Source organism: Cucurbita maxima, unplaced genomic scaffold (genome assembly GCF_002738345.1).
Source record: "Cucurbita maxima cultivar Rimu unplaced genomic scaffold, Cmax_1.0 Cma_Scf00010, whole genome shotgun sequence".
NCBI classification, from domain to species: domain Eukaryota; kingdom Viridiplantae; phylum Streptophyta; class Magnoliopsida; order Cucurbitales; family Cucurbitaceae; genus Cucurbita; species Cucurbita maxima.
The window spans coordinates 1113578-1124629 of record NW_019272026.1 but is presented as its reverse complement, the minus strand read 5'-3'; the positions used below and the strand labels follow the sequence as shown (position 1 = coordinate 1124629).

The 11052-nt window shown below is 35.7% G+C and overlaps 2 protein-coding genes across 2 annotated transcripts; one reads left to right on the top strand and one right to left on the bottom strand.

Annotated features, from left to right (window-relative positions):
* Nucleotides 1–2533: 2533 nt before the first annotated feature.
* Nucleotides 2534–7365, top strand: LOC111485391 (5-methyltetrahydropteroyltriglutamate--homocysteine methyltransferase 1-like). Its single transcript, XM_023132259.1, has 12 exons — nucleotides 2534–2862; nucleotides 3750–4103; nucleotides 4211–4298; nucleotides 4441–4568; nucleotides 4657–5048; nucleotides 5149–5312; nucleotides 5527–5607; nucleotides 5707–5873; nucleotides 5965–6070; nucleotides 6171–6421; nucleotides 6499–6700; nucleotides 6893–7365. The coding sequence occupies exons 1-12, from the start codon at nucleotides 2684–2686 to the stop codon at nucleotides 7259–7261; spliced, it is 2481 nt and encodes an 826-aa protein (XP_022988027.1). The 5' UTR covers nucleotides 2534–2683; the 3' UTR covers nucleotides 7262–7365.
* A 923-nt stretch (nucleotides 7366–8288) lies between these two features.
* On the bottom strand, nucleotides 8289–10115 carry LOC111485486 (inactive protein RESTRICTED TEV MOVEMENT 2-like). Its single transcript, XM_023132401.1, has 2 exons — nucleotides 9809–10115; nucleotides 8289–9317 (listed from the first exon to the last, which is right to left on the bottom strand). The coding sequence occupies exons 1-2, from the start codon at nucleotides 9912–9914 to the stop codon at nucleotides 8398–8400; spliced, it is 1026 nt and encodes a 341-aa protein (XP_022988169.1). The 5' UTR covers nucleotides 9915–10115; the 3' UTR covers nucleotides 8289–8397.
* Between the last annotated feature and the right edge of the window lie 937 nt (nucleotides 10116–11052).

The following is an 11052-nucleotide window of genomic DNA, read 5'->3' as shown; positions in this document are numbered from 1 at the left end:
GAAAAAAGAAAAAAAAGTTGGTGAATTGGCAAAAAAAAAAAAAAAAAAAAAAAAAAAAAAAAACTTGTAGGAAGTATAAATGAATAAATAAACAAAAATAACTAATAATGGATAAATAAGTTTAAGTATTTTATTTATAAAATTTAAATTATACCATATTCATCTAATATTAAAAAAAAAAAATCAAAATCTAACTTCAACATAGGCCAAGCATGGTTTGTTACTTCTCGCTCCTAAGATTTTTATTCCCCACTGATTCTTCCATCATGTTTTGTCTTCACTCACATGAGTTATATGAAAATTCACTTAAACTACATAGAGTTGCAAATAAACTTAACCATGGGCTAAAGGAAGAGCACAAATACTTCTTTTACTATATTTTTCAAGTCTCTTACAAAAACATCATACATGACTTTATATAGCCTCAAAATGAAACATTCCAAGAGTTGTAACATCCATGCTTAATGGCTTTAATTAACCATTATGTAAATTGTAACGTGAAGTAAATTAAAAGTCTTAAAATACATTAATGAAACTCTAAATTTCTCTAAATTGTAATCCACTCTAAATTCAAAACATGAAACTTCATTCTTTTTCAATGTGGCATGAATTGAAATATCTTTTGATAATTTTAACAATATTTTTTTCTCATCTTCATTGAAACATATTGTATGATTGATGTCTCTTGGTTCATATCAATTAGTCATCCACGCAAAATTGTTCCAAGTAAAACATATTTAACTATGAAATTCTTATAATTGAGCTACCGAAAAGGAAGGTGCATCTTATTGCTATAATAAGTATCAATTTCTAATTCTTTTACGTATTTCTTAGTCATTATAGTCTTAGGATTGACAGTTCATTCATATACTTCATATTTATCTGAGTGGTGTAAAATTTTCAGATAAAAATTAATTCGTTTAGTCAATTACTCAAATTTTGATTTATCATATCCATGTTTTTTTCTCCATTTAAAAAACCAAACAAATGGCGAAAAGACAAAAATGCCCCGTCATGATGGAGTACTATTAATTTACTGTTAATTTTTATAATAAAGATAAAATAATATATATAAATCAAAATAAATGTAAAGAGTTATTATTTTTTTCGATGGGATTCTTTTTATCTTACGTCCCCATGTTCTTCCCGTGTGACAATTGTATAATTTTCTGGGAATGAAATTTATTGTTCTTTTAAATAATTTCAAACTAAGCTTAATAAATAGGTTAATCCTTAAAATTAGTTTTAAATTTATTGTTAATTTACATATATATATATATATATATATATTATTTAATTGCATTATTACTTTTAGAATTTAAATAAAAATGAACTTACTGTAATTAATCTCATTCTAAATTTATTTTTTAAAGTTTTGGTGACGGTTGGTCGAGGTGGAAAAACATTAGCTGCACAGTCATGGAAGGAGTCATCGTAGGACGTCAATCACTTATAAGTTTTTATAATGTAATTTTTAAAAAATTATATCGGAGAAGAATGGAAAATATTAATTTAAATATTTGAAAAGAAATAAATAGATTTTTTTTAATTATTAAAATAAAAATTTGAATAAATAATTGCGTATTCATTATTTAATAAGATTTATTTTTGTTGATTTTTGTAGTTAAATTAATAAAAATACTAATAAATTTTGTACGAGTCTAAAAAAATATTCATAAAACTCTCAAAAGTCTCTAATTTAAAATTTTTAAAATATATAAAAAAAATACTATTTGTTTTTTTAGGGAAACCGTTAGTATTTAATTTAAAAAACATTGTTAAATTTCTAAAATATTTAAAAAATATCGTTAAAATTTAAAAAGTTTCATTAATACACTAGGATTAAAAAAATTTAAATAACCTTTAATTTTTTTAAAAAAGTTTGCAAAATCTGTAACATTTTAAAAGCAGAATCAACATCATTTATCATTATATTACTGTTAATATATTTACGAAAACAGTATATCAACACTTCATAGATTATCTCAAAACTTTTGGAGAGTAATTTTAAAAGTTCAGGAATATTTTTGAAACATGGTATCACAGTGTATTTTTATTTTTATTTTAAAAATTAAAAATATTTTTGAAAATTTTTTAACGTATTTTTGAAGTTTTTTTAAACAATTAAAAAAATTAATAAAAAATACATATCAAAGTTAAACAAATATTTTAAAAATAAGTATTAATGGTATTTTTTAAAAGTTTAAAAGAATATTTTTATTAATTAAAATGCACCAACACACCATCAACGAAATAAAATTTCCAAAATATAGAGATTATTTCATTAATTATTTATTTTAATTTATTATTAGAACATAATCAGAAGGATTCAATGCTATGGGAAGTGAGAATGTTGGGATTGTTGGAGGATGAAAGTCCCACATCGGCTAATTTAGAGAATGATCATGAGTTTATAAATGAAGAATACTAAATCCATTAGTTTGAGGTCTTTTGGGAAGTCCAAAGCAAAACCATGAGAGCTTACTCATGGACAATATCATACCATTGTGGAGAGTTGTGTTTGTCTAACCGAGATAATTTGGTGGAATAAACGATTGTAAAACCCGTCCTCGATTCTGGCGAGAGGGTTGATGGTGATGTAAGAGGGAGAGAAAAAAGAAGTGAGGATCAAAATCGAAGGGGTGTTGATTTGAGAGAGAAAAGGAGAGAAATCTGAGTATAAATGACCCTACTTCCAGTGAAATCACTCGATTCCTTTGGAATATCACCGTGTTCTTCCTCATCCACTAGTATTGCACTCAGAAGAGGAACAATTGCACCATTTTCATACCTCCTTGTCTCCTCCATCCACCGTCTTCCTTCCCTTCGCTTATCGATTCGCACTGCTTCCACTGTTGTTAGGTATTTCTTTTGTTCTTTTACTTTTCTCTTACTCTATGATCCATTTCTGTGTTGTGGATTCTATGGCGGTTGTTTTTGTCATCGTTTTGTGTTCTGGATATGGATTATGGAGGTTATTTTGTAGGCTGAATCTTTGGAATTAAGCTTTAAATGACCTAATGGAGTTGTGGGATCGAAGTAGATGAACATGAAGGGCTCTGACTTCTTGTCTTCCAATTTTGTCTGGTTTTTGGGTTGGAAACTTTTTGTTTCGTGTTCTTAATGTTCTTAATGTTCTTCCTTGATTTGGCTACACATGATAAGGTGGCTGACGGTTTTCTTCTCTTTTTTGCTCTAATGCCGTTTTGGTTGCTCAGTTTCACCATTTCGATTTGTTTGCATGTGGCCGTTTGGTACTGATACAAGCTCCATAAGATCTGAACTAATGATGCTTATCTTTTGCTTTTTTTGTTGCACTTGGACATGTTTGGCTCTTGTTCATATGAAAATTTTCATTGTAAACACCTCAAATTCTAACCACAAGGTCGGGCTAGATAAATAACGAGTTCATAGGGAATTAGTTTAAGTCATAGTGGCCACCTACTTAAGATTTAATATTCGAGTTACTTCAACAATCAAATGTGTTCAATCAGCATTCGTTTTATGAGAATAGTCAAGGAACCACAAGCTGCTGTTCGGATGCTCACTGATATCAAAAAGAAAAAGAGAACTTAAAATTCTTTTAGTCCCTGAAGTTGGCCTCGATGGCGCAACGCCACCTAGAAATTTGTGAGCTGAGATTATTCTTTTATACTAGAGGAATCTATGAAATTGTAATTGAAGAAGATGGTTGATTTATAATTTTTTTCCCGGTTCATTAAGGGTTGTATCGTGTTATTATGTAACAGAGCAATGGCGTCCCACGTTGTTGGTTATCCTCGTATTGGTCCGAAGAGAGAACTTAAATTTGCCCTGGAGTCTTTCTGGGATGGGAAGAGCACTGCTGATGACTTGCAGAAAGTGGCTACTGATCTCAGGGCATCTATTTGGAAGCAGATGGCCGACGCTGGAATTAAGTTTATCCCTAGCAACACTTTTTCGTATTACGATCAAGTGCTCGACACTGCAACTATGCTTGGTGCTGTTCCTTCAAGATATGGATGGAACGGTGGTGAGATTGGATTTGACACGTACTTCTCCATGGCTAGAGGGAACGCTTCGGTTCCTGCCATGGAAATGACAAAGTGGTTTGACACCAACTAGTAAGTGAAAGCCTATATGCATTTCCCTACCTTTACGATACTTTTTCCGTAAGACTTATATTAGTCAATGATGCAAGGAATGTAATTATGTGCGTGTTTTATTACAGCCATTACATCGTCCCCGAGCTGAGTCCCGAAGATAAATTCACTTATGCATCTCACAAAGCAGTAAACGAGTACAAGGAAGCTAAAGCTGTAAGTTTTCTTATAGAAAAAATTGAAAAGAAAAACACTTCAAAGGAACTGCTATGCTGTTTTGAACTGACAAGCACCTTATTTCTTTTTTTGAGTAACAATTATTACCTTTTTCCCCTTATACTCCCACTTTTCTATGCAGCTCGGAGTCGAGACCATCCCAGTTCTTGTAGGCCCTGTGTCCTTCTTGTTGCTATCGAAACCCGCCAAGGGAGTTGAGAAATCCTTTTCACTTCTCTCTCTAGTCGGCAAAATTCTTCCCATTTATAAGTCAGTATTTCTTTGCCTCTTTCTGGAAGTCCATCCCACGTTATTTCGCTTCCACTCTCTTCTTCTTAACTGTTATTGGTGCCTGCAGAGAAGTTGTTTCAGAGCTGAAGGCTGCTGGTGCCACATGGATTCAATTTGATGAGCCTACACTTGTGAAAGATCTTGATACACACCAGTTACAAGCATTTGCTCATGCCTACTCGGAGCTGGAATCAGTCTTATCCGGTTTAAATGTTCTGATCGAGACATATTTTGCTGATGTTCCGGCTGAGGCATACAAGACCCTTACATCTTTGAAGGGTGTCTCTGGTTATGGATTTGACCTTGTTCGTGGAACACAGACACTTGATCTTATCAAAGGCAAATTTCCTTCGGGCAAATATCTCTTTGCTGGAGTGGTCGATGGAAGAAACATATGGTCAAATGACCTTCAAGCTTCCCTAAATACTTTGGAGGCGTTACAAAATGTCGTTGGGAAAGGTGCTTGTTTCTTAACTTGCTAGTACATTTTACATTAGCGTGGATACATTTTCAAACTTTAAACAGTGGTAATATATGCTGTTCTTTTGTGTCGTTGCAGAAAATATTGTCGTCTCCACTTCATGCTCGCTTCTTCACACTGCTGTTGATTTGGTGAATGAAACGAAATTAGATGATGAAATTAAGTTATGGCTTGCTTTTGCCGCGCAGAAAGTTGTTGAAGTTAATGCCTTGGCCAAGGCATTATCTGGACATAAAGATGAGGTACTTTATTTGTCTGTTTTTTTACCTTGCAATGGGAACTTAGGAACAGGGTGTTGTACCTTAAATGAAACGATCTAACCTGGTTAGGTGCGTTATCTGGCTCGAGTATTGAGAATACTTTTAACCTTAGTTTATTTGACTTGCCATGGAAATCTATAATTGCGTAGGAACTGAAGATATTAAAATTTAAGCTTATAATGTTCACTTCTTCCAGGCGTATTTTTCGGCCAATGCTGCAGCTCAAGCTTCAAGGAAATCGTCCCCAAGAGTGACAAATGAGGCTGTCCAAAAAGCTGTAAGAATTTATCTGAAATATATTAATATCATTTTGTACTATCGCTTTATATTCTTGCAGATCACATGCTCAATCCGGTTTCTGTTTTGACTTGCTTAGGCTGCTGCTCTGAAGAGCTCTGACCACCGCCGGGCGACTAATGTAAGTGTCAGGTTGGATGCTCAGCAGAAGAAGTTGAACCTTCCAAAGCTACCTACCACAACAATTGGATCCTTCCCTCAAACTATGGATCTTAGAAGAGTGCGACGTGAATTCAAAGCGAAAAAGTACGCCTTTTGGTCTTTGGATATTGTTGTTTGTCCTCGAAAAAGTACAGTGTTATTAATTTTACAATATTCTTGCATCCTGTTCCTTTAGAATCTCTGAGGAAGTCTATGTCAGCTCCATCAAGGAGGAAATCAATAAAGTTGTTCAGCTTCAGGAAGAGCTCGATATCGATGTCTTGGTGCATGGAGAGCCTGAGGTAAGCATTTGTCGTGAACGAATGCCGAAGTACCTTTATCTAACCATATATTGTCTCAGGTAAAAGAAATTTGGCATCTGAATTTCTGTTTATGTCTCAGAGAAATGATATGGTTGAATACTTTGGAGAGCAACTGTCCGGCTTTGCCTTCACTGTCAACGGTTGGGTCCAATCCTATGGATCCCGTTGCGTTAAGCCACCTATCATCTACGGTGATGTCAGTCGTCCAAAACCCATGACCGTCTTTTGGTCGACAATGGCTCAGAGCATGACAAAACGACCTATGAAGGGAATGCTTACCGGTCCAGTGACAATCTTGAACTGGTCTTTTGTTAGAAATGACCAACCAAGGTAGTAAAATTTAATGAACTGTTTTACCAAGGGCAGTTTGCAGTAGTTAACTCAATATAGCCCCTGATTGTTCATAGGTTCGAGACATGCTACCAAATCGCCTTAGCCATTAAGGACGAGGTTGAGGATCTCGAGAAAGCTGGTATTACTGTCATCCAGATTGACGAGGCAGCACTGAGAGAGGGTTTGCCTCTCCGAAAGTCCGAGGAAAATTTCTACTTGAATTGGGCTGTTCATTCGTTCCGAATCACCAACTGTGGTGTTCAAGATACCACCCAGGTTCTTTTCTCCTCTCTCCTTTTCTTTTTTAGGTCAATGATCTCTCTCGTAAAGTTCGCTTTGGCTGTTGTTAGGCAATGGGATGTGTCGTTTTCATTGTCTTGTTCATATTCTGGTGTCGTGTTTTTTGCGTCGAGTTGTATAACGGTCTTGTCAATGACATAGTTAACTTTATGATTTTGATGACTGCAGATCCACACCCACATGTGCTACTCGAACTTCAACGACATCATCCATTCGATAATCGACATGGATGCTGATGTGATCACCATTGAGAATTCCAGGTCAGACGAGAAGCTTCTATCTGTCTTCCGTGAGGGAGTAAAATACGGAGCTGGAATCGGACCTGGAGTCTACGACATCCATTCACCCCGTATCCCCTCGACCGACGAAATTGCTGACAGGATCAACAAGATGCTTGCTGTTCTGGAAAGCAACATCCTCTGGGTGAACCCCGATTGCGGTCTCAAAACCCGAAAGTACACCGAAGTCAAGCCTGCCCTCCTCAACATGGTCGATGCTGCTAAGCTCCTTCGCTCACAACTGGCCAGTGCCAAGTAAGTTTGAGAATGCTATGGAGCTTTTTTTACCTTAGGAAATAAAAAAATTTAAATTTTCGATAAGATTTTGGCCTTCTAGTGAAGTGATCTTGCTCTCTTTCTTGGGGAAGTAATGAGCAATGTAAATCAAACTCCTTTTGTGGCTTTTGTTTAAAGTAAATTCTCCTTCTTTCTATCAGTTTTAAAGCCTTTCTTTTGTTAGGTTAGATTATTAGTCGTGTTTTTTAGTTCACTGACATGTTGGGCTAGAAACTTGAACGTTTGAACTTTTGACTGACAGTGGATATATGCCTTGAACAACTTGAGGAGTCGTACTTTACGTAATGCTCAAAAAGATGTTGAAGTTCGAGTCGTAGTCGTAAATATACTATTTAGTCGTGTTTTTTAGTTCACTGACATGTTAGGCTAGAAACTTGAATGTTTATACTTTTGACTGACAATGGGCATATGTCTTGACCAATTTGAGGAGTCGTACTTTACGTAATGCTCAAAAAGATGTCGTTGAAGTTCAAGTCGTAGTCGTTAGTATACTATTTAGTCGTGTTTTTTAGTTCACCGACATGTTAGGCTAGAAACTTGAACGTTTGAACTTTTTATTGACAATGGATATATGCCTTGAACAATTTGAGGAGTCGTACTTTACGTAATGCTCAAAAAGATGTTATTGAAGTTCGAGTTGTAGTCGTAAATATACTATTTAGTCGTGTTTTTTAGTTCACTGACATGTTAGGCTAGAAACTTGGAACGTTTGAGCTTGAGCTTTTGATTGACAATGGGCATATGCCTTGACCAATTTTAGGAGTCGTACTTTATGTAACACTCGAAAAGATGTCTTTGAAGTTTGAGTCAGAGTGAAATAAGGTTCAGTCGAATTAATGTTTCGTTTTCCTCTTCCTTCTTAAGAGTTATAATTCGAATGAATGTCTTTTCTTTTACCGACTGTAAAGCATAGGAAAAGGTTTAAGGTTTCGGTTTGATCTTTTTCTTTTACTGACCGTAAAGGTAAAGTAGTTCAGGGAATAGATGAATAAGTTGTCATAAATATAGCAATTTTATTCTCGTGCCCGAATCCGGGGCAACGAATTTGGTTCCATTGTTCACTCATAAACTAGATGTTCATTCATGGCTTCTTCTTCTTCACCAGTCTTCCTCCATATGATCATTCTTTGTAAGATTGAGATACACAATCACAAAAACAGCAGCCCCCAGAGCCAAATTCACCATATTTGTCCATAACCATTCTCCTCTTCTCGTCCATTCACTCCCTTCTGCAACTCCTCCTTCCTTCTTCCCCCTACCATGGCCGCCACGTTCCTTCTCCTCCACCATTCTCGACCCGCCCCGTTCCTTTTCCCCCCTACCATGGCCGCCCCGTTCCTTCCCCTCCACCATTCTCGACCCGCCTCCTTCCTTCTCCCCCCTACCATGGCCGCCCTGTTCCTTCCCCTCCGTCATTCTCAACCCGTCTCCTTCCTTCCCCTTCTCCCCCATTTTTGACCCAATTTCTTCTTTCCCCTCTTCCTTTCTTGTCTTCTCCGAAGCATCTTGCAGTTTTGTATGTGCTTTTGCCTTATCCTCTGTTTCTTTCTCTGTTCTGTCCTTGGCAGCTAAATCTTGAACGGGCTCTCCGCCTCCCACGGTGGGCTTCTCGGCGGATTTTTGGGTACTCGCTGGCGCTCCGGCCCCTTCATGTGGCTTTAAAGGAGTGGGGCTTTGTTTCCCATTTGCCTGTGATTGAGGTCTCTCGTTTGGGCTCTTTGGGGTATTTGGTCGATCAGTTGGTTTTGCGGCGGTCGGCGGCGGTTGGGATTCGGCCTTGGGCTTCGGTGGCTGAACCGGTAGGTTGTTGGAAGAGACGGCGGAGGTTTTTTTGGGCTGCGTCACGTAGAGGATGCCTTTCTCCAACTTGGCAGAGATCTTGTTCAAATCGGCATCTTCTGGGATATGGATTTCCTTGAGGAATCGGAGCCACTTGCCGCTGGTAAGCCTCCGTTCGCCGGAGATCCTCAACTTGCCGGTGGATGTCACCTGAACTTTCAGATCGTTGCGTGTGAAACCTGCAGAGAGAAGATCGAAAATTCAATGGTAAGTTCAAATTTTCATAAATTAAAAATTGTTTTTGTTTTCAACGATTTAATTTAATTTCGATTTTATTTTTAAGCCATTTCATCTAATCTGATACATCCAAAAATTTGTTAAATTCAACAATTTCAAATTTATTATTAATTTTAAAATATATATATATATTTGTTTACACTATAATTATATATATAATATTAATTTATTTTTAATAACGCATAAAAATAATATATAGTAATTTGGAAGGTTATTTTTTAAAATATATTAAAATTAAATAGTGAATTTTTATTAAATATTAATATATATAATTATATTATGAATTAATATTTTAATTTTATTAAAAAAATTAAATAAATGACAAACTCAATTTAAAAAATTTATGGTTGTGGTTAATCATAATAATAACAGTTAATTAATAATTTTATTTTGAAACTCACAAAACTCACAGAAGAAGGGGCAAATGTCAAACCTAAGAGGTGGACGAGAAGAAGATGAGACTCGGGATCGGGATGAGGAAGCCAATCGATTAGAGGCTCAAAATCTTGATAGCTTTTGGACGAAGAATCCATTGGCATTGCGTTCGATTTTCCTCTCCGGTAATTCTAATTTCTCTTGACGACGATTTCTTTCGATGTCTTCGATGCATTCTTTATATTGAACGGAGATCTTGATTCAAAACATGTTTCTGAAAATCTAAGAATTTCTTCGGGATTAGTAATTCCTTCGCTTGAAGCTTTCTTTGTGCTTCAACCATGACGGTTGTTTCGATCTTCATTCGAAATCTTCTTTTGAAATCCGCCTTCTATGAAGTTGCGATCGCAAGTAGGAATTTCTCTGGCTTCGGACATGGCAATTGTTTGATGCAGAGGGTTAAGAGATGTGTTGTTTTGGTCACTTTGTCCATTGGTAAAGTGAAGATTCTTTTTGTTTCTTTCTTCTACACTTCTCTTGTTAGTGACGATTTCTTTTCTCCCTTCAACACACTTCATTCAAGTTATTGTAATTCGATACGTCTCGTCTATTTTGATTATAGTTATTTTAGAATTTTTTCGTTTCGATTTCACCCCTGTTCTTATAAAAAAAAAATCCATTGTTCTTTTGATGATGAACCACTCTAGTACAACAAGCTGAAGGAACTTTTACGCTGTATTTTCAGTGCGTATGGGCGATTCCCATGCAATAGAGGGAAGATCGAGAAGTAGAAAAAATGTGCCATTAATGTATACGAACATCGAAGAGTTAAATTTTATAGCATTTGAAATAAACTATTTTTTAAATTTGGTGAGAAAGCCACTAAATTATTTCAAATCATAAAACTTAAATTAATAAAAAATACTTTTTGAATTTTACTCGGGGTCTAAAAATATCCTTACCAAACAAGTTCTTGCGAAGGGGAAAATGGCTGTTTGGATGTGAGACTGTTCTTATTTTACCCGAATTTGAATTAGCCCCCGCGCCCGATATACAACATGGATTCTGGCAATACAATGTAGTTGGACTCTCATGTCCGATCGAAATGAATCATCCTTTTCACAAAGGTAAATCTTTGCCTGCTAGGTAAAAAGATAGCAAGTTACAAATTCTGTCTCGGTAGGACATCTAGTTAGTGGTGGGGTTACCATTATCCTTTTTGCGATTGTACCATGTTTCAAAAATATTCCTTAATTTGTAATATTAAAAAGTTTAGAGATAATCTATAATAGGACGATAAAC